Source organism: Bombus bifarius, unplaced genomic scaffold (assembly GCF_011952205.1).
Source record: "Bombus bifarius isolate JDL3187 unplaced genomic scaffold, Bbif_JDL3187 scf7180000008194, whole genome shotgun sequence".
In the NCBI taxonomy this organism is placed as follows: domain Eukaryota; kingdom Metazoa; phylum Arthropoda; class Insecta; order Hymenoptera; family Apidae; genus Bombus; species Bombus bifarius.
In genome coordinates this window covers 1,813,620-1,840,898 of record NW_022884502.1, presented here as the reverse complement: position 1 = coordinate 1,840,898, position 27,279 = coordinate 1,813,620, and the positions used below count along the sequence as shown (strand labels likewise).

Here is a 27,279-nt window from a genome sequence, read left to right as displayed (position 1 = left end):
TGGAAACGTGGAATTGCGCGAACGTTCGCAGCCTGCTTATAAGAATACGCGTTCTGACAAACTCGATAGGGCGAAATAGTCAAATTATAATGCGCGTTTGGTGTATACACATTGCACATACGTATGATATTGGATTGGCAACTAAATGATCGCGCATTTTGTCGATACCATCTAATGTCAAAATCCGCAATCACTTAGTTGCCGGCCCAATAGATTCTCACGAGAGTGTGAATCTTGGTCTTTGGACGTTTTATTCTTCGGAAGGACGTTTCATCGAAACGCGCATTTGCTTGGAACGATGGCTTAGCGGCTTACCGATTTAATACGTTGAGGGTGCTGATGGCAGATGACTGTACAGTGACTCCCAGAGGCGGATGACGCGAGCGCGTAACGCGTTAAGAAAGAGGAAAAACCTCTCGGTGGCTACGCGATTTCGGTTCTCCTTCGGATCGACGCGTTAAGGCGATCTTTTAGCGAACGACATACGTACACACGCATATACATATACTTGGTGCGTAGGTTTAGAAACGGCGCGAGGGTGTGCGTACGTAGAATCGGATCGCGATCGTTGAGAACGAAAAGAAACATAGATCACCAAGATACTCGGAAGAATAAGAACACCTAAGAAACGCTATACGATAACTGGCGTAATTAAAAAGCGAAGCAAAATAATGCAATCGGTAAAATACACACAAAAGAAGGAAGAAAAAGGACGATGGAGAGGAAAGGAAAAAAGCAAAGGTAACGAAATAGCAGCCAGTAGGATTAGAGAACGAAGGAGGATACGATCGAAGGTAAGATACTGAAAAAAGAAAAGAAAGATGAAATGAAAAGAAAAAGACTAAACTGCTGCAAATGAATAGTAGGATAACTAGTATTAAAAAGTGGATGAAGAAAGAATGGAATGGCAAGTCGGAGAAGCGACGGTGGCGAGGAGAACCGTGGGTTTCGAAGGAGGGATGAATGAGGTGTGTGGGTAGGGACAGGGTTAACGCGGAAGCGTTCGAAACAGGGCGAAGAGGAGCGTTAAAGGGGCGGGAGCGAAGGAGAACAGTGGGGGCTTCCGGAGGCACCGTGGACCATGCGCTTTCGCGTCCGACCGAAAGGACTTTGGATCTTCGAGGATCGGGAAGAGAGGTGACGGGTAAAGAAGTGGCAGAGGCGCGAACGTGGACGTGGCCGCGATCGCGAACGCGAACGCGAAAGCGAATGCGGACGACGGTGGGCAGAGAGTGCGACCGAGCCCCGAGCCGGAAAAATCGGGGTGAGATGCACCCTCGCCACCATCGTCACTCTCAATCGGCCGCGACGCTTCCACCTGAAAGCACGGCTGCTGCACGCTAACCGGCTCGACGTCTCGTTCACCAGCGATTCATCGATTCCGAGGGGCCGACTTCTCTATCGTCTGCTCGCACCTTCCATCCACTTTGCCCTACCGATCCGTCTTCAACGCCATAGGTAAGAAATTTCACTCGTCGTTTTCCATAATATCGATGGCTTGCGGCGTGACTATCGTGCGTCCATCTCTCGCATTTCCGAGAAAAATAAGTCAAACGGATGCTCCGCGCGTTGTTGCGTTTGTTCTCGTCGATGATATTGTAAAATTGGTTGCAAATTGTACGATGTCGCGATTTCTTTGCTGAATAGAAAATGACGAAGACGGAACACGATGACGAGAGTAAGCGCAGTAAACAGAGATATTTACCAAGTGGATGTAAATGCGATTTTTGTACAGCGTAAAGAAACCGGCGAGGAAGCTATTTTCCCGCATGTGAAAGCTCAAATTTGACAAGAAGCGGGCGTACGATATTTTTGCAGCGAGGCATCGATATTTTCTTCCATTTAGTCCATCTCGCGTTTCCCTTCTCAGTTTCGTTTTCGTTTTTGTTTCTCCGTGCATGCGGTGGAGGAGAAGAAAAAGCTCGAACAACAGTTTGAAAAGGAAGCTTCATTTTAGAAAATGGAGTTAATATCAACGAGAACGATTAAACGATTAATAGATATAATACAGAGGCTGTCATCAACATGGTGAAAAACGTTCAGTACCACGAATATGTCATTGACGTAACGTAGTTGTTATACACAAGCATGAACGTCAAACTTTCTTTTGTACGCCACTGTACAACGTTTTACGATATCGACGAAGGCAACTATCGACGCGTTGTTCCTTTTACAGTACAAACGCTTAGATTTCCGAAGATTTCGATAAAAACAGAGTGGCAACTGACAGCGGATGAGAACGACGATCGACACGTTCGTTGCGCGAGAGCTCAGATTCGCGAAAGTTTAGATAAAAGCGGAGTGACGATCGCGAACCAGTGGATCGATGAACGAACAGGAAAGGAGGAGAAGGAGGAGAAGGAGGAGAAGGAGGAGCAAGAATTTTGATCGTCGACGCCCTGCTTCTGTTCCGAACGACGATCAATGACAAGAGAAAAGATCAGATTCGTGTTCGATTCGTGTTCGTCCTTTCTCTACTCTTTCGATAAAAGAAGGCAAGTGCGCGGCTTTTCCTTTTTCTGGTTAAATTTCCGTTTGTCTCGCCTGTTTCTCGCGATTGCTCGGGGTCGCGTACCATTCTAATCGAGGCTCTGGTCGAGTTTAAAGCTCGGTTTCGATTCACACTCCAGGCTGTACCCTCATTTCCGTGTGTCTCACGCAGGTTTGGCTTTAGATTCGACCGCACGGTTGCGAAATCTTCCTCCTCCGCTTTGACGTTTTACTTCGTCGGCTGCGACGACAACGATTAAAATTAGAACGTAAGGAAGAAATCTTGATCGCGCTGCCTGAGAATCTAGCCGATATTCATTCGGATCGGAGCGTCGTATTTCCGAATGTTTGACAGGAACGAGACGTTTTTGATAACGGTTCGGAAGAAAAACAGTTTCCGGTATCAAGCTCGCGAGGTTAATAGATCGGTAACAAGGTTATAAAGCAATCTGCATAACCCTGCTCGGTACTTTGCTCGAGCTACAGGCTTGTCTCGTAGCACTGCGAGCGGTCTTGTAATTACCAGGTATAATGCGATTACTCGATCGCCAGACTCGCCGTAACCGAGAAGGCAGTTTCTCCTTCGAACTCACTCTCCGCTCTTCCTTTTCCTCGCCTTTTCTGTCCTTCGCCTCTCGCTCGATCTCTTCCTTTCCTCCCCGTTTCGTTCTTCTTCCATTTCTCTTTTTTTTTCTTCTTCCTAATTATTTCATTTCTCTTTCTTTTTAATAATTCTTATTTTTGCAATTTTCCTGTCTACCGAGATGTCTCGCCGTAGCGTAAAAGGCAGTTTCTCTGTTCTTTCTTCTCCTCGCCTTTTCTCTCTCTCTCTCTCTCTATCTCACAGTTCTCTCTTTTCCTCCCCTTTTACCTTCTTTCATTTCTCCTTTTCTTTTTTTTACCGTTCCCAGTGATTTCATTTCTCTTTCCGTTAATAATTCTTATTTTTGCAATTTGTCTGTCTACGAAGGCGTCTCGCCGTAACGGGGAAAGCAGTTTCCCCGCTCTACCTTCTTTTTGTCTTCTCTACCTTTCATTTCCTTCTCGGTTTCTTTTCTTTCCTCTACTTTTCTTTCTTTCTTCCTCCGCTTGCCTTTCTCACGCACCCTCTGCTCCGTTGATAATTTCACGTCTTCGCAATCTGCCTATTTATGACGGTTTGTTAGAGTTTGTATCGATTGAAAAAGCAAGCCGGTCGCTGCGCCCTTTCGTACGATGCAAAGATAGCGAGACGGCCGATGAGTTTCGTAATACGTATCCGAGGATATCGTAAATTCGTTTAAACGACGTCACAGCCGTAATTTTATTTCGCGTTCCTGCTTCCCTTCAATCGTATTCCTTCGTTCGAGTCTCGCCACTTCCACGTCTTCCTTTTTTCACTGCCCCTATCGCTGATTCACGATGTCGCACCCTATAACATCCCCACGAGATCAAAACTCTCCGGGATATAAACGCGTATTCGCGATTTGATTGTTTCGACGAGTCGTGTGCCGATAGTGCGCTCTACGTGCGTTACGACGAGTACTGAACCCGTGGATTGCAAATTATTCTCCAAGCGATCGTCACGGTTATTTTCTCTTGGCAATTTTTAAACATTTATTCATCGTATTTTAACGTGGCCACGTTGTAGACGCGTTACATATACGCTTTAAATAAACATAAATCTTAATGGAAGATTTTTAACATTTATCTATTTTAATATTGCTACATCGTACGTTACATATGTTAAGTATAGAAATAAATTACTGCAATTTGTTTCGATTAAGCATTGCTAGTATTTGTTTATTTTAATACTATTTAATATTCCATCCTATATTGAATATGTTAAACGAAAATAAATCGCCGCTTGTTTAGCGTTCAGCCGTTTTAATTGCATCGTACGTTACGTGTATTATCTAAAAATAAATTCTAGCAATTTCATATTTTTTCAAATACGCGTAAGGAATTCCCATTGAATGGCCGTGCTTCACTTTCGATATTTTCATATTTGGCATTCGCGTACGATCTCATTATGCATTTTTGCATATTTGCGCTTCATATAAACGCACGAATACCGCAGTTTACGTGTTACGTAAAGAAATTCAAAAGATAGCTGTTTATTTTTGTCAAGCTGTATTTTAATCACGAGGTTGCGGCTAAATGGCGAATTGCAAGGATTTCATCTTTTATAATTATTATACCTAGGCGCGATAGAATATGCCAGCGTTCAATAATAAAATTAGCATTTTCGATTGCCGATCCTTGTGCAACTACTTTACTAATCGATAAGCGGTTTATCGTTAGAGCCGACAATTTATGGATTATGAGTCAATGTTAAAGCAGTCGCTGATATTAAATAGATAGTAAAATATATCAGTAATATGCTGATTTCAATTTATAATCTACTAATTTCATAGAAAGACTGAAAGTGTCTCTTTGCCATTATACTAATGCCTCGTTGGCACATTTATCTCTATACAATTTCAGATAACGTTACTACAAACTGACTGAAGTGGCCGAGTACGTGTTTATGAAGAGCAATATGCATCAAAGAAAGATCAATTATATTCCATTAAACGATATCTTCCTACATAGAGAATCAATTAGTCATAACTTTACTTGTCGTAACAGCAATAAGTCGCGAAAATAAATGTCAAAAAAGATCGGTGCATGCACGCACTATCCTAGACTGTAGACAACAGAATCATTTTTCCTCCTCACACTTACTGTTTCTCTTTTCTCTCCTCTGTCGTACTACGTTCTTCCTGCGTATGGAAACGACGTGAAAGTGTATTGTACAGCTATTGTTATCGAAGAAGCCATATTTCCAATCGGAAAATTCCCCATCACCGGTCATTGTCTATCAACAGGGTGCAATGATTTTCGAAACTCGCAGTAGATGCAGCTGTGGCGGCGAACGTTCCACGTAGATCGTCTCGACACTCGGTCTAAGCTCGTTATTCCGGCTTAACGATCGTCTTTCTCGTCTCTCGCTCTCCTCTATCTTTCACTTTGTATGCATAAACATCCGCTATACGCGAGGTTTCGTTCACTTTGAACGTAAGCGGTGTAAACGGTCAACCATTTGTGTACATGTAATCTCAGTATAGCGTGCGACTTCCTCCGGGAACATTGGCGAAGACAAGAAGACGAACACATTAGGTACAAAAGAAGAGTAAAGTAATTTGTGAAACGTAGTAGGCGGATATTCATGTTGCGTCTTGCGATTCAATGGAAATCTCGGATATCGGTGTAAAGTGCATTTAGCACATTTTGCTATGAAAGAATGGTTTCTAAATGACACACGGTATTTGGTAAGTTCTGATAATTCTGTTGCGCCGCAGGCTGTTGTTCCGTCGAGACAACCAGCGGAATAATTACCCAGGACACAGTGATATATTCCGTTCTTATTTCAGTATTCTTTTTTTTTATGCAAACTGTGCTTTAGACCTTTGTCGAGTAAATTCCAAACACCTGTGCCTCTTGTGTTCAACATTACATCGTCTTCTGTTTACGAATTGTCAACCTGTGTGTACCGAAACGATCGACAGGAGCCGTAGAACTATACTTTGCAGTTCACCTTTCGAGCGTTCGCTGAGATAAATAAATATAGCGAAAAGAAGCAACTTTCTTGCGACTTGTAATTTCTGCAAGTAACGTAGAAATATACGTGACAATTTCAAACAGACATTTATCCTACCTAATTCAAGTCCACGTGTAATACCACAACCTGACTCGATTCTAGTGATCACAGCATTTTTCACGTTGTGTATACTATATACGGACTAGACTTTCAAAGAATCGATTCAACTTTGGCCAAAATGTGCTACGGACAAATGTGCTTCAAGCTTTCTCAATTAGCCGAAAATTACGTATTCTCGATTACGGTTCGTAAAGAAACGTAAAGTACGAAGCCTAACAACCTAACGGCAGATGATGAAGCTCGACGAAACGTGAGTGTAAGAAGGGAGAGAAAAAAAGGAAAAGAAAGGTGTGACAGGATTACTGCAGAGTTTCTATCCGTGTGTCGAAGACGGAGCCGTGAATCGATCTGTCGGCTAATCGCTTCCTCGGTCGGCCAACTTGTTGAGGCGCGAAGCAACAGTTTGCCTTTTAAACGCGTCTCCTCGCGCCCCCGTCTTTCGTCCTCCTCGATTTCCATCTACTCTTCTTTTTTTTTTTTTTCATCCAGAAAATTTCTTTTCCCAGTTGTGCCAGATCTGACTCGGCAAGGTTTGAAAAGATAGTTAACGTAATACGGTTCGAGGAAAGTCGATTACATTCGTCGCGATTAATCGCGTCCTACTCAAGTAATTCTCTCTGTTGGCTGCGAGAGTCGCGTTATTAAGTTGTCTGGAAGATACGATCGAGCTATTCATTCGACGGAACTGTGCTATTCCGGTTGTTCGGTCTGCAGCAGCACCAGCAGCAGCAGCACCAGCAGCAGCAGCAGTACTAATTGCTTCTCAAAGTGGAAACTAAGTTTACGAGAGAGGAGGAGTTACCGCGGCGCGTGCAAAGGGTTCGCCTGTCGGAAATCCGATCTGACTGGGTCTCTTGGAAAGGAAACGATTTTCGTTAGCCGGTTACCGTGCGTATCCTCTATACTCTATTACGTTATACGTCTTTCGCTAGTCAGTTCTACCATGACTCGTGGTTCGTGAAAAAGAATCGGGAATCGAAGGAGCAGTCTGTAGAGGCGAATAAAACGTACGAGCCTGGAATGAACGTAAGATAAATCGAGCTGGTTGACGGTCGACACGATTTTTCTATTAACTCGCCTTTCTCGCCGTAGGAATGACTCGTGAAAGTACATATTCCAACAGTTAGCCTAGGACATTTTTATGAATACGTTACTACGTTGTAGGAAATTTTGAAAATTAATTAACGCTACGACTAACACGACTATGTATATTGGTATAATTCGTACAACCTTATATTGGTAAAATTTGTACTGTTTTATATTGGTAAAATCTGCACTGTTTTATATTGGCCAAATTTGTAAATTTTTATACCGCTAATCAGAGTATAACATTTATTACAAGCATATATTTGCTAGAAAATTAGGGCACAGCAAGAACAGTGATACATTAACGATATAACGAGATGTACGTTGGTACAATTTGCACAATTTTATATTACTACAATTTGTACAATTTTGTATTGGTAAAATCTGCACTGTTTTATATTGGCCAAATTTGTAAATTTTTATACCGCTAACCAGAGTATAACGTTTACTACAAACATATATTTGCTAGAAAATTAGGGCACAGCAAGAACAGTGATACATTAACGATATAACGAGATGTACGTTGGTACAATTTGCACAATTTTATATTACTACAACTTGTACAATTTTGTATTGGTAGAATCTGCACTGTTTTATATTGGTCAAATTTGTAAATTTTTATATCGCTAACCAGAGAATAACATTTATTACAAACATATATTTGCTAGAAAATTAGAGCACAGCAAGAACAGTGATACTTTGAAGTTTCATTAACGATATATCAAGATGTATGTTGGTACAATTTGCACAATTTTATATTACTAAAATTTGTACAATTTTATATTGGTAAAATCAATCCGAATATAAATATAACAGTGACAAGACCATTTAATGCAAGCACAGCATGAACAGTGGTGTTAAAATAGTTTTGTTAAATATTGTAGCTAATTAATACGACGAATAATTGACTGTCTAAATACTTTGGCGATCTCTACGAGCTATATGTTCACAATAAATAGCATAGAACTCCTACAGATATACAGGGTGGTTCATAACTGGTGGTACAAGCGGAAAGTGGATGATTCTACGCGAAAAAAGAAGTCGAAAATATAGAATAAAATTTTTTTTTAATTTATTAAATTTTTTTTAAAAATCTACAGTGAGTGATTATAACGAGATGCGATAAAGTGCAGGCGTACCGAGCGAAAATTCAAAGTCGATTTTCTCGGAAACAAAGCCTCGAACGAAAAATTTTTATTCCATATTTTCGACTTCTTTTTTCGCGTAGAATTACGCCCTTTCCGCTTGTACCACCAATTATCAACCACCCTGTACATTTTAAAAAGAGATTCATCCAATAAAATCGTGATAATCGTGTTTCGTTACAGTTCTAAGGGAATTCGAAGGAGTTTCAAGCAACGCACATGAGATATATCCGTAAAACGTTTCCGCATATGCGTTCAAATATTTTCGCCAGCCACTGTATATTCATTCGCAATGCGCGTCGAGTCGATGCACGAGCACGAGCGAAAAGAGAAAATGAGTGTAAGAATAGGTGGGACGAGACGAGAGGCAGAATGGGGGTGAAAGTGGGGATGGGGAAAGGTCCGGTGTCGATTAAGTTCAGGTCGGGAACAGGGGTGTGAAAAAAAGGGTGGTCGAGTGGCGCGGATGTTGATGGTGGTGAAGGAGCAGCGTGGAAGCGCGTACGCGTTCATCGAAACGGGATAACGAGGTCGGACGAGTTGCTGGTTCCACAGTCACTTCATCAACGCGAAGCCAACTAAACTGTCAATCGCAAAGCCACTACCATGTCAAACCCTTTCGACAGCATCTAGATTCTCGTCGATAACGCGTTGTACTTCAGGCATCGATTCCAGGCGTCCGCGGTTGCACGCGCTACGACTTCTCGAAAATTCAATTCGAGCTCGATTAACCATTGCAACGAACCGTCTTTCCATCTATATAACACAGAGATGCATATACATCTATCGGGGAAACAGGTGTCGTTAACTGTGTTCGATACCTTCTTCATACGATGAAGCGAAATTGGATGAAACGAAGTGAAAACAATAGCCAGTAATACAACAGGCTACGGCTATTTGTACACCGTTGTATTTATCCTGGTATTTCCAATGTGCTAATTAATTAGGTTTGGGCAATATCAAATTTCCTGGTATTTAGTAGCCTCTTCGTACGATTACAGAGATACAAAATAGAAAGAAGATATAATAAGAAAATGTAAAAAAGAAATACGATATAGGAATATAGTACGGAAGATCGATACTGTGAAAATGAAATGTAGGAAAAGAAAAAGTAAAAATAGACGCAATGTGTATGCACAAGTACCTTTCGTAGTCGCTGTATATATTGGCGAAAATAAAACAAAGTTAACAAAGTCGACGTGAAAAAAAAGTGAAAGGAAGATCTTTGAAGCGCAGAGTGCCCAAACAGATATAAAGGATAGTGGAATTACGCAGGTATTATTTATCGAGAAAACGAGTTTCGTGAACTCCTCTTGTTACCTCGTCGACGTAACATGTTCGCCAAGATGAAACGAAATTAAATGAAACGAAATGGACAGAGCAGTAGCTACCAAATACAGAGTGTCCAAATATTTATGGAGGTAGCGGAGACATGCATATATGTATGTCTTTCTAAGCGAATAGATATGCTGGTGCCTTAGTTAGGGATGACCGTGTACAGGGTCGAGCGAAATATTGATAAGACAAGGGTGTGCGCGCCTGTGTTCTGGCAAATGAAGGAAGAAACCAAGTGGTAAACAGATATCTAAGGCAAGGAGCAGTAGATAGAGAAGCGAGGATATCGGAGGGAAGAAAAGAATTGGCAAGGAGAAATCGCGAAGAGTTAACAGGGGAGGGATGACAGCCGGGCGTGGCGGGTGGTGAACGGGGATGGAGAGAAGAAGCAATCAGCATTTTCCTGAAAGCCGGGTCCCCTGGGTGCGTGCATTATTCTCGGAAAAGACCGAAGAAGATTTTTCTCTTACCACTTTGGTTGGCTCCCATACTTTGCTTTCCTCTCTTTCCGTCGTGTTTCATTCTCTTATCTGTTCGGTAATTACGACGAAGAATGACCGCCAGCAGTTCCGTCTCTGCCTGCGAGAAGTCTTTACCGGCTTTTCGTTCTTACGATATTCCGTCTTTTCTCGTGTACGATCTATTCTCTTCATTTCGTTTCATCCACTTTCGTTTCGTTCTCGCGAATTTGCATATCCACGCGAAGAAAGTAGCGAAGAGAACTAACCGTTTTCCCAGTATATGTATGTCGATGCACGCGCTATTGTTCGCTGGTATTGGGTTTCTTTTATTTATTTATTTACTTAATTTGTACGTTACAATTTGTCCAGTTGGACGTTTGATAAATTTTTCTAACTTTATTGCTAAATGACGTGTGGATAGCTACCCCCAACTGGATACCATCTTTGAGTTTGTCTATTTTATTTCTTTAGCGAGGTCAGTGAGGAGCTATCCTTTTAGTCTTCTTTTTATATGGGTTTTTCTGCAACCAGCTGGTTCGGATGTGTTGACATTCTTTCCTTGTATTTTGTTGCGTATCTGCCGATTTCTTCTTCGACCGTTCATAAGGTATTGGATTGAGTTTGTCCAGTCCGTAGGTGTTACATTTTCGGGACTATTATAGCGTGACTATGTCACTGTCACCATGTCCCTTGCCAATAGACAGAAAATCCTTCTGTGCACCCGCGCTACGCAGGAAGTTCGTATCGACGTAAAACGCGATTTCTCTGTACGCGTCCTCGTCAATTTGTTATGGATGTTGTTTCATCATTGTTAAGAAATCGGGTGTGCACCCGAGCAAACTTTATTGGGCTCACGCTCATCGTCCGATGGAAATGTCATATGTACGTCCTCGTTCATAAATATTAGGATGCTTAACTACGGGAAATTAACTTAACGCTAGCTTAACTACAGGAATTAATTATTTAAGAATTATTATCTTAGACAAATAAGAGAGGACATTGCCTATAGAATAATTTTGAAGAAAATTTTTCAAATATTACACCAACGTGAAGTATACATGCCTCATATAGTTTCTTTTTTTTTTTTTTTATTATTTAATTTGTACTTTACAATTTGTCCAGCTGGACATTCGGAAATTTTTCCAACTTTCTTTATACGGTGACTACAAAAAGCATATGCGCGTATTTTAATCATCTACCAAATATCCAGCTGGACAAATAGTAAAGTACAAATGAAATAAATAAAAAGAAGCCGCATCTTAATTTTTCAACAAAGTGTTCTTTACCTTTCCTCGCGTAAAGGTATATTCTACTTAAAGAAATAATACGAAACTTACGAAATACTCTAACGAATGCACCGGTATACAATAATTCTTTACAGCGACGGTAAATTTTCAATAATTTGGAAATATCCAAATACATTTTTCAGCCACGGTAAAGTTACGATAATTTGGAAATATCTAAATATTTATGGAGAACAGCGTACGACGAAACTCCGAATTATCTATTATACGAAATTATCGGAAGGGACAACCAGGTGGACTAGACGGATAAACGATCGAACATCGAATGATGGAGAGGTGTGTACATTACGCTGAAAGAAGCGAACGAAAGCCAAAGGAGGCTTATCTCGCGCCAGCAACCCTCTCGAAGACGACGGGTTCTATATCCGAATAGAGTTCTTCTTTCCTTTTCTCTTTTTTCTACCTTTTCGGTTGGTCGGTGATCTATCGACTGCACGAGTTTCTGCAGATTGCTTCGCGGATTCTTCTTTGTGCCCTTTGGTGGAAAAAAGAGAAATCGAGAAAGCGCCTTTTAATGAGGTGACAAGGAGGCAAGTGGTAGGAATCGTTGCCAGGTACCGCTTTAGACGGCCTTAATGGTTTCCTATTCACGGGGAGCGTGCGAAAATTAGCCGAGCTAAAAGCATCGAGTAATCGAGTTATTACGAATAAAAGAGGAGCGGCGAGGGCATCGCCTGTGGAATGGTTGCGCGACAGTTCATGGGAGATACCGTTAAAAGCGACCAATTAATGCCGTTAATTCTATAGCCCAAGCATCGAACGATTTTGATCGTGTTTCAGAGAGAAATTATTCCAGATTTTCGAAATAGACGTATAGCTATCGAGAGCCTTGCACGTAGGTCGAAGAGTACGTAAATTACTATCTTTCCCTAAAAACGATATACATATTTTTTTTTCTTTTTTATTTAATTTGTACTTTGCAATTTGTCCAGCTGGACATTCGGTAAATCGAACGATATAAATGAACCGAAAAATATTTTCTTTCCGTTGCTAACGCGAACCTACGTTCGATTATTAGTCGCCAATGTACAGAGACGTGGAAAAGTGTTTGGTCAGATAGATTTTTTACTTTGGATCGAAAAGACGATATTTCCGAGTCTTTTATAAATTTTATAAAGTATTTTAAATCTTCTGCAGCATAAAATTAATACATTGCTTATGCTACACCCTCTATACCATACTTGTATATTATACGTTCATTCGCTCCACATTGAGAAATACGAAGCGTGAATGAAACAAAGAGGAAGGTTCATCTCGGCTGATTTATCGGACTACGCGATTGTCGGTGTATTTTTAAATGTAAAAATAAGTTGGAAAATACGCGGCAAACGACATTTCTCCGCAGGAACTTTCTTCGTTGTTTTAATGTCTGATATCGCCCACAGCCTAAAGTACACGTTGATTAACGTCAATTTTCTGATACGTCGTAAAATCTATAAAAGACACGAGTTGAAACTGTGGAAATTCCATTCGATCGTCGAACGCGTGAAATTTTGTCGGAAGAATTTGTACTCGACAAAGAGTACGTCGAGTGCCGGAAGTTCGAATCACGAGCCAGCAAATGCCCTTTCTCAAAGATTTTCCTATTTCTACCACTTTCTACTGTCCCATTTTCGATAGGAAGTTCCTTTCGCCGCGTAAATCGACGAATCTCCGAACGGAGTGAAACGAAACTTGATTTTAGCGTTTTCGACGCTCGATGACGCTCGAAGATCTTTCGAGAAAACGTGCTGAACAACGGAATGGAACGAATAAACGTAGCTAAAAGGACTTGCCATCGATTGCACACACATATACACACACACAACGACACCTTTGATCCACTAATTAGTTTACTCGGTCGGCATCTCTCTTCGACATGACTTTGCTGTAACTTAAACACAACTTCGACGCGATTTCTTTATGTACGGCTTTCTCGAAAACTTCGCAAACCTTCTTTTGCCTATATTTTTTTTTTTATTTAGTTGTTTACATTCACAATTTGTCCGATTTGGACATTTGGTAGAATCCCTATATTTTAGTAAATAGCTAGAAAAATGTACCGAAAGTCCAGCTGGACAAGTTGTAAAGTACAAATTAAAGAATAATAAAAAAAGAAATTTTAGTAAATCCTTTTAGTTTTGTATTAAATGGAATGGGGGTTTTCATGTAAATTTATATCTTTATGGGCACAACTGAAGAGATAAAACTCGAGCAGAGATTCGAAGAGTGAAAGAAGTAGAAGAGGCCGTAAGTGCCATTTTTAAAAAAAAGAATTTCTTTTTCCTTGAAAAGGTTGTTTATACGAAAGCCACGATCAGTGAATATGGAGAGAAGTATTATGGCAATAATTCATACAGTTGTTAGTAGTATTTCGTATGTGATATAGGATGTACACGTTGCACGATCAGTGTACTGCGGATTTCCGTATTATCGTATTTTGGATTTTTTGGAAATTTGAAAGTACGAAATTGCACAGAATGTAGGTACATAATATACGTACACATATAGAGGAAAATGTATAAGATATTCAAGATACAGTGGTTTTTATAACACTTGGTAGGTAACGCGATTGTGCAAGTCCTATTTTTTAAAATTATATTCAGAAGAACACGAACTCGCATAAAGATCCGCTGTCTAATGATCAGTTTTCTAGATTAAACTCTAAGTGGCATGCGCCAGCGAGCCCCTTTCCTCGTACTTGAACATGTACGTAGATAAATCTGCTTCAATTATCCCATTAAATAAGAAAATCTGTACTGGCACTTACAGCGTTTTTAAGAAAACTACATAATGGGCATCTACATCCTTTCTTAAAATATAAAATCGTTCGTTCCTAAACTATAAAATGCAAAATCTTATCTTTAGTTAACAGGTGTGTGAAACATTGAAATAAAAATATCGTAAAGCGATATATAGTACGTGTAACAAATAAGTTCTCTTATATTTTATCACCAAATAACATTTTGTGTAAATAACGTAGACGTTGTTTTCTACAAAACTTTACTTTCAGCATTTGCAGTTTTATTTACTTTCGTTCTTCGCCTCTTTTGCCCATTAAACATTATAACGAGTAATATACTTGGCATATTGTATACGTCTCTACATATTTTACGTATTCTATGCATTTCTGCAATTTTCAATTCCTGATAAATGCATAAATAGCCGCGTTACATTCGTAGCTATGAACGCCACAAATCTCGATTTTTCTACGTTACGGTTAATTCGACAGAAACGAAACATATTCGAAGGGAGCTGGATGGCAGGTCGTATATTCGGTCCAATGGTTAAAGGTTTACAGCTTTTAATAATGGCGACAATTGGATATATTACGGGCCTGATGACCGTAACGAGCCTCGTTCGAAACTGTTTGTAAATTCAGGATTAGTTCTTCCTTTGTAGTTTAGAAGAAATTGTCTTGTCGTAAAGCGAGGACAATTATAATTCCAACTTCTGGAAGTTTCGATTTTATTACTCGCCGTTGAACTGCTCAAGCAAAAGAAGTCGATTTGGAAAAACTAGAGTGCGGAATACGGCCCTAAGCGTAGGGTCATAATTAGCGGCTAGATCAATCGGTGACCCTACTCAACGCTTTTGTCGAAAGTTGGAAACTTTAACCACTGACCGATTTTACGCCCCCGCCATATTCCTTCCACCTACGTAATAGGTAATAATGGACAGCAGAAAATTATCTATGATGAAGTTAACAACATAATTTATAGACGTTTAAATGTATTCGTGTAAGCGGAGATGAATTTCCATTGAGGTTTCAAGCGTTTAGTAAAAGTAAAGATAGAACTGTAATGATAACTTGTAATTGGTTTTAGCGCGTATCTCACAGCGTACAAATAACTTCTTTTTTCATTTTCCAACTGCTGAAGTAGCTTTATTTTTTATCTATTTTCTTTCTTTTTTTTTTTGCAGATTATCCAACGAACCAAGACGAGTGACTCATAGAACAAGGATGGGCGGTGGAGAATGGAGCGGCTGGTTGCAACGATGTCGAGAATCGCGAAAGCTGGTTCTCATAATCGTTGCCATCGCTCTGCTCTTAGACAATATGCTTCTGACCACGGTTGGTGAGTAGCGTCGATTTCCAACAGACGATTCGATTCCTTTCGTCAATTGATTAATCGATTTCTTCGACTGCTTTAAAATTCTATTATCTATTACTATCTTCTTATTATCAATAACAATTTTTCGTTCGACGCTTTGTTTTCGAGAAAATCGACTTTGAATTTTCGCTGGGTACGCCTGCGCACTTTATCGCGTCTCGTTATAACGGATCTCACTGTAGATTTTTAAAAAAATTTTAAAAATTAAAAAAAAAATTTTATTCTATATTTTCGACTCCTTTTTTCGCGTAGAATCACCCCCTTTCCGCTTGTACCACCAGTTACCAACCACCCTGTATAATTACGTATATAATTTTTAACTATTATTAATCACTTACTGTGACCGTTTCGGTTAATTCCTCTTTATATGAATTCGTCGGTATCCTTTGGGTGATTCATTCCATGTCAATCGAACGTCGATTTGAAAAAAAAAAAAACTATCGATCAGCACTGTTCGGTAGACAAACGATATGTACCGATGCTTAAAGACGAACTAATTACATTCTAGCTTAAAGTCAAAACGATAATCTCACGTTTAAAATTAGACTAATAATCTTATCTCTCGTATTAACATTTCAACAATATGCCAAAGATCGTAAGTCATAGATACATTTTAATTGAAATATAGTTTATGCTAGCTATTCGTATTTATGGATTTCTGACGAGACAAACTTTAATAACTCACAAATTCTAACGTTCTTGAAACTGTACGGGTTTGTAGGCGATCTCGAGACAAGTGTCGTCAAACTACCCCTTCGGTCTTTTGGTTACTCAGCGAATATTGTAGCTTCTTGTTACAGTATTATTTCATAGAGCTTGTACGTGCTACGGTTCACTCGTTTATGCTTACGGTGTTACAGATATAATTACGCGTTAATTATATAGGAGAACTTGATATAAAGAACTTACTTCTAATATTTAAACAAAGATTTGCCTCACCTGCCAAATACTATGAACGCGTTTCTACCTCTTCGAATTCGCAGTCTAGCGATAAGTTTGCTTTACGTATACTTTGTCAGAAGTTCTAGCTTCGCGGGCAAATTCATGAATTCATATGATTCCTAAGATGCACATTCGTTCATCGAAAACTAGCAGCAAACTGTGATCGAACTAATGTCATTAGTAAACTGCGGATTTTCATATATCTATGACAAATTTAAAGATTCGGAAACCCACAGAACGTATGCGACACGCAAAGATATATAAAATATTCAAAGTGATGTACTCTCGTCATAATCTTCGGTAGACGAAACAAATTACTATGTAAATTTCATTTCCTTAGTTCTCCCCGTAAAAGTACGAAAAAAAAAGGAATCCCTAATCTACGATTCGTAACTCGTCGTTTGACTAACAATGCTAATCGATAAATTATCTGATAAAAGCAAAAGAGCGCCGAAAATGCGGGAAAATATTTTTGAACGGTGAGGTAGATTCGCGCGAATGTTGCTCGTTTTATCCGCTCTTGAATCATTTATTCTTAACTCTTCCAGCTTGCTGGATTCTCAGACTCGCGATCATGTTCGAGTCTTCGTTCGACCAAAATGTCCACGATCAAGTTCTTAAACCATAGGGAGAGCGCGTTATATATATGTGGTTTTAGCTGTGAAAGAAAGTACGGGATATTAAATATAGGAAATAAAATACAGGGAATAAAATATAGGAAATAAAATGTGGGGAAATAAAATCGATGGAAATGGTTAAAAAAATGGATAGGACGTTAGCGAATGGTTACTCGGGTTTTCCAGTTGTTTAGCTTTTTTACTCTTGACCGATAGTGGTCAAGTAGAGGTGGAGAGCTGGCTTTCTTTTATCGTGCCCTCGAAACATGTTTAATTCACGAGGCACGCGTCTATATGACCCCCATACGATTCTTCGCTCGGAAAGCTAGAAGCTGGCAGGAAATATACGCGAGGGGACGGCTGACGACGTTCCGGCAATCCAGATAAGTGGTCATACATTTATGTAGCGTATACGAAACAGCTTCCCAGCGTTCTCACGCGCGCTAACAAATTATGGAAACGCGCTTCCGATGGATAAAACGATCGTGAACCTTCGTCGCCCTTTTAACACCGTACCTTCGTTTCTGATTTCTTATTACCATTTCCTTTTCCCCTTAGAAAGTAACGGTTTATCAGTTTACATCACTGATTCCTTCTTTCGTCGCATCGCTAACGATCGCAAGCGTTTCTACATGGTCTCGCTTCGAACAGTTTTACGTACTCGTTAAATTCATCGAGCAATGGGTCTCTGAATTTCCTGCAAACAATTTTTAGAACCATTCGACGTGTTTTTACAAGTCTCCAGCGATTCGATAATTACCTTGTGCAAATACTAAACTTCGATGAATTAATTATGTCTCTAACAATGTGTGTCGATTATCGCGCTCCACACCAGAGCAGCAGGTGTTCTGATACTTACGAAGGGAACACATACACACGCGCGGGCGCGTATTCATACATGGAGACCTCTGTACGTTGGATAGATTCACCAACAAGTAATTTCATTTTCTGAAAACGAATTTGTTAAGATCTGGTTTCCTGACAAAGGTACCATTTAATTAGAAAAAAAAGAAAGACGTTCCGACTTACGAGAGTTTCCAGACGTCACGAAGTTTGGGATTGGAATTTACAAGTTCGAGTCTCGGCGTATTTCTACTTACGACTCGCGCGAACAGAAATTAAAAAAAAAAAATTGATAACGCTCTGTTGTTGTTGGAGGTGCTGGGATTTGAACCCAGGACTTTCAGCATGCGAAGCAGACACTCTACCACTGAGTTACACCCCCGAGCTGTTACATGCTACAACGGAACACCTCGTCACCGAAGCCAGAACATACACGCGTTCTGAATTTTAATTTAGTATTATACCGTAGAATTACTTTGTCGAATAGATTCTTTGCTGCTACTAAATAGATTTTGTCTTCTCCATTCTATCTTTGTCTTATGCTCTGCACGTTTCCAATGATTGTGCCGCAGTGCCCATTATACCGGAGTTTCTATACGACATCAAGCATCCTAACGCAACCTTGAGTCAGCATCTGAACGAGGGTGGTTCCCGTCGAACGTTCACCGGTGTTCAAACAACAAGCGGTAACATCGTCACATCTACGAGTTCCAGTGTAACAACTACGCCAAAATGTCCTTGTGCTGTGACCAAGTCGAACGATTCTCAATTGGAGTTTCTTTACGTGAGCACGCCTTCTAGCATCGAGTCAAGCGGTTTGCTTGGTAAGAGTAAATAATTTCGTGATATCGTGACCCTCTTGCACTTGCTTTAGAGCGTGCCAATGTTTCGTTGTGTTCGAGAAAATATTTGTCTACAACCATCGAATTTTTATAATATAATATAATTTACTCGAACGTTCTGTTTGTTTGCGAAAAATTATCTTCGATGGGAAATCTCCGTGCGATGAATGCAGAAAATTTGTAATACGATTAGTATACCATGATTAATCGCTATTGGCTCGCGTTTTTCCCAGAGAGTACGAATAGCGGCGAAATAAATTCGGCAACGGAAGATCCGGATGAAAAGGCGCAACGACATCGCGAGTTGCTGCAAGAAACGACTGCTGTTGGTTTAATGTTCGCCTCCAAGGCTTTCGTTCAATTGCTGGCAAATCCAATCGTCGGTCCGCTTACCCACAAGTAAGCGAGTGCATACATAATGTACGCTGTATATGTATGTATATTAAGTTGTATAATATGTTCGTTTGTTCCTTTTATATAAGATTATTATTGTTTTTGTTTATTATTTTGTTCCGTTATCATTTGCAATGGGATTAAGTTTCTTTTCAGTGATCTAAAAATTTCAAAAAATTGCATACCATTATATTCTTCTCTAATGATTTTCCTAATTTTCTAAATATCGAGACAAACAACATTAATTTTACATGACTTAAGTTGCATCTGTATATCGTTCTTCCACTTAATTATTCGATTATTACTCGAAATAAACATGTGAAAGCCGTTTCACGCGTATTTGTAGCGCGTCAAAGTACAGAAACCAGCTCGTTATTTGTCTGATTTGACCAACACCATTGCGTTTCTTTCCAGAATCGGTTATAGCATACCCATGTTCACTGGCTTCATCATTATGTTTCTTTCAACACTGATATTTGCGTTTGGACGAAGCTACGGAATTCTTTTCTTAGCGAGGGCGCTTCAGGGAATCGGCTCTTCGTGTTCCAGCGTTTCAGGTAAACCCTGGATAAGTACGAAGCACGTGTCTAACGTTTCGCTCGTGAGTAGCAACCCATGTGTGAATATTGAATACGTATCAATGGGGTCGAGAATGATGAAGAAGATCGCTTAACACATCCCAGACAGATGTATCTCGCCGCAATGACCGACGTCCACATATGCATGTCATCAGTCTCTTTGGTCAATTGTCGGACAGTTACAAGTCTAGATAATGTTTCTGTCTATTATATACGTATTATATAGTTTTCCAATGCTTGAACTAAATATTATTATCTTCTGCGTATTTCTTTCCTTTTTTTTGAGACGCTATTTTTAAAACGCTATTTTATTCGGATGACGCACATAGCATATCACATAGTCATCCATCAAAATTATTACGGATGATCGATAACGTACCGTGTATGTCATGACATACTTTTAAATAAAAATTGTCTAACATGTGTTTTTTTAATCCTACATTGATTAGCTTTACTTGCTTTTTATTACAAATGTAAAAAATATTTCCATCATTGGGAATTTTCATTCAAAATCACCGGTCTCGAATGTATTAAGCCAGCAGAGCGAATGTATTAAATGTCCTTTTATGAGTATCATTAATCCTGTTACAATCCCCTATAGATACTTTAACCTTGCTCTCATTCTAGCAAATAAAGAAATTTATAGCGTTTTAAAGAGATGTTTGACAAGACAACAAGAAACAAGATCTCTTTCGTGTTTTGTCCAAACCGAAGATATTTTTTAACGTTAAAGAAATATAGTTGGACTTCATTCTGTTCGAATTTCGATCGATCGTTCGATTCATTCACAGGTATGGGAATGTTGGCCGAAAGATACCAAGACGACAAGGAACGTGGTAACGCGATGGGTATTGCACTCGGTGGATTGGCTCTTGGTGTTCTCATCGGGCCTCCATTTGGCGGCGCGATGTACGAATATGTCGGAAAATCTGCTCCGTTCTTAGTACTTTCGGCATTGGCCCTTGGCGACGGAAGTGAGTATTTCTCCATGTTCATCTTTTTCTTACGCGCCATTTACTTCCATTCTATCTTACATTTATCGATTGTACTTTGTATAATACCATTCCCAGTTTTGCAACTTCTGGTGCTTCAACCGTCTGTCGTGTACACCGAAGCGGAACCACCGTCTCTCAAATCTCTGGTCACCGATCCTTACATCGGTTTAGCTGCTGGTAACTATTATTTTTCCATCCACTAACCTGAAAAAATGAAATCTTCAATAAGGGCGAGAAACCTAGCCAATATACGGGATATTAAGTATCAAAGGTTTACGCCAAACGTATTATATCGATCTGTTTATTCGTTGATCTATATACAGTACCTGGAAAAAGAAAGTTTAAAGTTAGCAAGTAATTTAGTTGTATATGCGCATGTTAGTAACTTTTGTACCAGATATTTTTCACCATATTGTCGTGTATGTTGCATTTATTCATTACTCTTGTCAAGTACGATTTTATAGAATTCTTTCATCCGCTAAACTGCATTTCTTCCACCTTAGATTAACACGTATTATCACCATTTCAATTGCCAATGACCAGTCTATTTTTCAGGTGCTATTACGTTCGCCAATATGGGTATCGCAATGCTAGAACCCAGTCTTCCTATCTGGATGATGGACACGATGGATGCGAGTAGATGGGAGCAAGGTGCCGCCTTTCTACCGGCAAGCATTAGTTATCTGATCGGTACTAATCTTTTCGGACCACTCGGACATAGAATGGGCAGGTTAGTAGATGTTATTACAAATATCTTCTCCTCTAAGCCCTCCTTCTAATATTCACCAGTAAATGTCAGACATTTTGAATATTTTATATCTTGTAAAAATTTAATTCTGCTAGCAGTGGATAAGCAAACACGTGATTACCATCGCCTGGATAGCTCAGTCGGTAGAGCATCAGACTTTTAATCTGAGGGTCCAGGGTTCGAGTCCCTGTTCGGGCGGCTTAATTTTTGTATTTTTTTCTCTTTTCTCTTTTCCTAATAACTTTCTCCCGTATTTGTAAACCACAAATATTTATGCAAATTTAGCTTTTTACGAACATAATTAAAGAAATGAAACCCAATTAGAGATTCGTTTTACACACGAAAATAAAAATAAATTTACATACTTCTGTATAATATATACATTCTGTTTTTTTTTTATATTTTAAATTTATACAATAAATGTATAAATATCCGCAATTTACTTATTTTCAATTCGTTCTATTCGAACTATTTTCTCGTATATCTACCAATATCTCTTTCTTTTTATTATAGATGGTTAGCTGCATTGATCGGGTTGGTCGTGATCGGCATTTGCTTGATGTGCGTAAGTATTTCATTTTTTCTTATTTTATTTGTACGGACCAACATGAATCATCGTCAAACTATAGAGCACGACATTTTTTTATTATTATTTTCTTAAACAATGATACGAATAGTTTTCTCACATTCACAGATACCGCTGGCTAAAAGTATTCATCATCTGATCGTACCTAACGCAGGCTTGGGATTTGCTATCGGAATGGTGGACAGTTCGATGATGCCGGAATTGGGATACTTAGTCGACATACGACACACCGCTGTCTATGGAAGTGTATATGCTATCGGAGATGTTGCGTTTTGTTTAGGTTTTGCCGTTGGTACGTGTATATGTGAAAAATCCGCTTGATAATTGAACGTAATCAATAATATTGTCAATATTGTAAGATTCTCAACAAAGATACTATCTGTCTATAAATATTGACAATATTGTATTGACAATACATATTGATCCTTCTAGTTGAAAATCTTGAAATAATGACAACATATACTGATAGTCTGGGGGCATCGAATGCCAAATGCTAGGTTTATAACTAGATTAACTTCACATTTTACATTTTTTTATTTCATAACCTAGATACGTGATTAACAGGTTGACAGCGGAACGAAGTCACGTATTGTTCTGCTACGACTGATTTCTTTTAAACTTATCAATCTTTTCGATAATTTTTAATAATAATAATAATAATAATTTGTGCGTGACGCCAATGTGGTGTCATTGTCAGGAATCAAATCGGACCATTTGTATAGCACATTAATATTCTCTATTACTTCTTTCTTGTTATTCATTTCTTATTTTTTTTTTTTAAATCTGATAGAACACCAATTTGCGGGTTCTTCAAATATTTTAATTCACGCGGATTTCCATTCCAATCATCGTTTAAACATTCGTTCGCATTCAAATTTTAAACATGCGACGAACTTTTTACTCTTTCAGTGAAATTTTAATTTTTAATTAAATTCCAAAAAAGCTGTGATACTTGTAATATTCTGATTATTAATCGTTCATTATCAGGACCTGCTTTGAGTGGTACGTTAGTCAACAGTATTGGCTTTGAATGGATGTTATTTGGCATTGCCATTTTGAACTTTATTTATGCCCCACTGATGTACTTTTTGCGGGCGCCGCCAACGAAAGAGGAACAGAAGGTAAGACGAAAGTTCTTGCTTCTATTTGTTCAAAAATTCGTAATTGAAAGCTTGTTCGATCGTCGTATTGATGATGTATTACCTTCTAGTCGTTGATAATTGGCGAAAAGTCGTCTGTGCGCTACGTAACGTACCAGAATGAGGAAGAAGAACAGTAAATGGACGGATATTTCTGAACACAGGATAGCGGCGTGCATTTCGTTCTCTACATTCTTGAAGATGGAACAACGAGTTAAATGTAATACGGAAAATCTCTATGTTAATAACGTTCCGAGAAATCTAGATAGGTAAAACATAATTATGTATCCCTTTGTCTAGCGCAATCTGTATATACACGTAACATTAGATCGTAAGAATAAGTGTGTGCGTTCAAGAGAATCGTATACGTCGATGACACGTAGCTAACGTCGATAAATTACACTTATGTCGAATTGATCGAGGCACCGAGGCAAAAATACATCGATATAACGAACACGTGTGTAGCTTAAACGCACGATGCCCAAGATTGGGATGTGTCCTGTCGTGAAACGCAAACTGTGTGAAATTTCAACCGCTCGAGTCATTGTCGATGTTTCAAAGAGTATCAATTTCCTAAAGAAAGAAGAAAATTATTTACTCGGAGAACCGCCTGCTTTGGATTCCCTGAATGGCTGCAGGGAAACCATGCGATAATGGCGAGCAGGCAGGATGAAGAGTTCTCGAAATTACATTGGATCGAATTGTGAATTAGCATTGAATCGACCATGAGAAGTGGTTTGATTACCCTTTACGTAAGCATACTTACGAAGCATGTAATGCCTTAAGGATTGGAGATTCGCGAGTTTGTGTTTAACGAGTTAGGATAAAGACCGAATTTCGACACGTTCTTTCGCACGATGCATGATACTCGTCAGATCGATCCGCTGACGAGTATTTTCGTTGTGCTCTACGATAGATTATTCGCCAATAACCAAAGAGAAATATTCCTCTGACGTGGAGGAAATATATTCAAACCAAAACGAAACTATAATTATCGAAGGATGAGTCAACAGCGTTCAACGAATTTGCAAATTACACGATAAACTTTATGTGAGTTCGCGGCGGAAAACTCTAACAAGAAAATGTTTGTGCTTCCTTTTTCTGTGCGTGTAATGCTTTCCGACGATCAAGTCGATTCCTTTTTGTCCGTTGTGCGTGTTTGTGATAGGTATCGAACGAATTAAAATATAGAAACGTAGGAACTAAACTCGTATATAACACGTTCTTTCTTCTAATAATTCTATGTAGACAATACACAATCCATACATACACGCGCGCGTATAATATATTAGCTATAGGTAGGACATATCTATAGAAAAATATCATAGAACGTATATATCGTTTACTTATATCGCTACAAAATATGCTAGAGTTGATCATTGTATAATTGTTGTTTGCTCGTGGAAAATGCATAATGTCGTTACGAACAAAAGTTATATGATTATAAATACGTTTGGATTCTAAGCTACTGCGAATGCGTATGGAAATTAACAAAAATACGGATCGTGTCGTTGCATGTTAGATGAATCTCGAGTGCGAGGTTATCACGATTGAATTTCGTGATACATATTTTCCGATAAGAAAAATATTATATATCTCTGTAGTAGTGTTGTAGAACGTTCGAATTCATGATGTTGCCGAACCTGTACAAAAGTATGTATTATGTTAATATACATATAATAATATATATATAGCAGAAGGGTTGCAACGAGATGAAATATAATATGGAATACATATGCATATATAGAATAGAATTCTATTCAAGAGAGAGAGAGACAGTTTTCCACCGCGAATTCCGTGAATTCTCGAGGTTGCGTTACGTTGTCACGCGAACGCCGACCTACTCCCGATATGAAACGCGAGTCAATTCGATTTGCAAATTCATCGCGAACGTTTGCCACGACCGAGCGTACTCGAGAGGAAAAGGTAACAGAGTAGGGGCATCGTGTTCACAAAAGTGGATCGAGATCTCGAACGATTTCCAGAACCGAGTGTAACGAGCCAAAGAGGTTAAAGAAACGTACGAATTGTCATCCTTGCATTGATATATCGTTATAAATTATCTGTATTAATGTTACAATGCAACATATATTCTCGTTAAGGATTCTTTACATTTCTGTAAATATAGAGAACGTACGTATGTATTTAAGGAGCAATTATAACAGAATGTAGTTAACATTTACGGGTCAACTTCATTATTAATCAACAACGATTTACCAGCTTCTTCATTTCCATATTCTTCTTTTTCTAGACTATGATTTAACCAACATGAAAGATCTGTCGCGTACGATAGAACTTCGACCATGATGTATAATTATTAGATTGCGGATATTTATGCAAATTCATATTTTTATGAATATGTACATGTTAGAAAATCGAGCTTAAATGGTTCTATTGTCTAAATATCATAGCAAATGCCCTACTTTCGATGTTTTATATATCTTCATATGCTATATGTACTGTGTCCATTATTGTACCTTTAAATTTGGCGTAAGTACATAAAAATCCACAGTCTAGTAATTATGGTCTATTATTGCACTCATCTGATGTTATCTCGCTTTTGCAACATTTTGTCTTAGCGTTCCATGTCGGATGAATTGAAAGTGATTGCTGCTATTGCAAACAGACAATAAGCGATATCATGAAACGTGAAAGTTTCTTGGCACACGAAATCGCGGAAACAAACGGTCGTTTTAATCGTTGTTTGATGAAACCTTCTCTTTGATAAATAATGCGTCCTTGATCCATTTGGGCTTGACAGGTTGTTAAATGTCGTTGAAAGTGGGTTTCATTGAATTTAGACGAAGCCAGAACGAACAACAGATGTCTCACATATATCTAAGTGTGCATAATTCTATCTCCAACGGGCATTGCGTGCAGGCATAAGCCAATAAATTACCAATACATTTTCCTTCCTCCTGTCCTCTGTCATTGTAACGTATATACATATATGCATATAATATTTAACCAGCTGGTGTATGGGTCCGATTTAATCTGTCTGTGTAGTCGTCGAAAAACAGCGAGACTCAAGAAGGAGAAAGGTATTTTTATTCTTGATAAGCGATGCAATTGTATTGTGTGTGCGTACGTGTGTGTGTACTTATGTAAAGTTGTACCGAACTTTTGAAGTACGTAAAAATGCATGTATTTGCGAAGGGAATATTATATGGCAAGGGAATTAGAACGCGCACGCAAATCGACTCTGAAAATCGTCAGTTTTTCGCTCAACGATATCGATGTCCGAACGCGATGCTCCAAAACATTTCGAATTTTTATCTCATAAGATCGCTACAAACACGAGGCAACCTTATTTCAAATGAATCGAGTGTTATTCGACGTTATTTGTCGTTGAAACGCATGATATGTTTATGTGTATGTTGTTCAATAATATGTATTTAAATAAACATTTACGTGTTTAACGTGAAAAATCATTGCATATATATATGTTCATGTCTGGGAAAATTAAAAATAGAATATTAGTACTTCATGAATATTCTATGAGTGTTAGATTAGGTAATATCTTTTTTCTGGTCACGGTGCATTGTACATTTCAATACATTATGATAGAGATATATATATCTATATGTGTGCATATAATATAATATACATACACATATATACACAATATTAAATTTATTTATTCTCTAGATATCCAGGGTAGAAAAATATTTTGTTAGAGAACACGTATCGATGACTGACTATGTAATAATTTTCGACGGATGAATCAGATCCTACATTACAAACGAAAAGACTATAATATGGTTGCGTTAATACACATCGACTTTTTATGTAACTCACATATCATCTCTCATTGATAGCTATCATTACAAACAACTTTAATTGATAATTAACATTCAACAGCAGTATATACAAAAACATATTACTTAATACTACTATAGTCATATTATCGTATTCGCGTATACGTGAAGATGTGCAACATAATATGTTAATTGAATTGTAATTGTTTGAGAATGAAATATAAATATATATATATGTTTG

General features: G+C 38.7%; 1 protein-coding gene and 2 non-coding genes across 6 annotated transcripts; 2 read left to right on the top strand and 1 right to left on the bottom strand.

Moving 5' to 3' along the window:
- Positions 1-1,166: 1,166 nt before the first annotated feature.
- LOC117209824 (synaptic vesicular amine transporter) lies at positions 1,167-26,708 on the top strand. 4 transcript variants are annotated; one of them, XM_033452243.1, is made up of 12 exons: positions 1,167-1,458; positions 15,407-15,561; positions 18,572-18,823; positions 19,075-19,240; positions 19,649-19,791; positions 20,604-20,786; positions 20,883-20,984; positions 21,363-21,537; positions 22,069-22,120; positions 22,250-22,433; positions 23,129-23,262; positions 23,352-26,708. In XM_033452243.1, the coding sequence occupies exons 2-12, from the start codon at positions 15,447-15,449 to the stop codon at positions 23,418-23,420; spliced, it is 1,575 nt and encodes a 524-aa protein (XP_033308134.1). In that variant the 5' UTR covers positions 1,167-1,458; positions 15,407-15,446; the 3' UTR covers positions 23,421-26,708. The 4 variants fall into 4 exon arrangements, with proteins under 4 accessions (XP_033308134.1, XP_033308133.1, XP_033308132.1 ...); XM_033452242.1 differs by lacking the exon at positions 1,167-1,458 and adding an exon at positions 5,660-5,783; XM_033452241.1 differs by lacking the exon at positions 1,167-1,458 and adding an exon at positions 6,820-7,060.
- Trnaa-cgc lies at positions 18,310-18,381 on the bottom strand. The gene has a single exon. It is a non-coding gene; the product is annotated as a tRNA-Ala (tRNA).
- On the top strand, positions 21,681-21,753 carry Trnak-uuu. The gene has a single exon. It is a non-coding gene; the product is annotated as a tRNA-Lys (tRNA).
- Positions 26,709-27,279: the final 571 nt, after the last annotated feature.

Bases quoted from the DNA above. Each gene is read 5' to 3' on its own strand.
- LOC117209824 (XM_033452240.1), top strand. The intron at 20,787-20,882 runs GTGAGTATTTCT...TACCATTCCCAG, and splicing joins ATTGGCCCTTGGCGACGGAA to TTTTGCAACTTCTGGTGCTT. The intron at 23,263-23,351 runs GTAAGACGAAAG...ATTACCTTCTAG, and splicing joins CAACGAAAGAGGAACAGAAG to TCGTTGATAATTGGCGAAAA.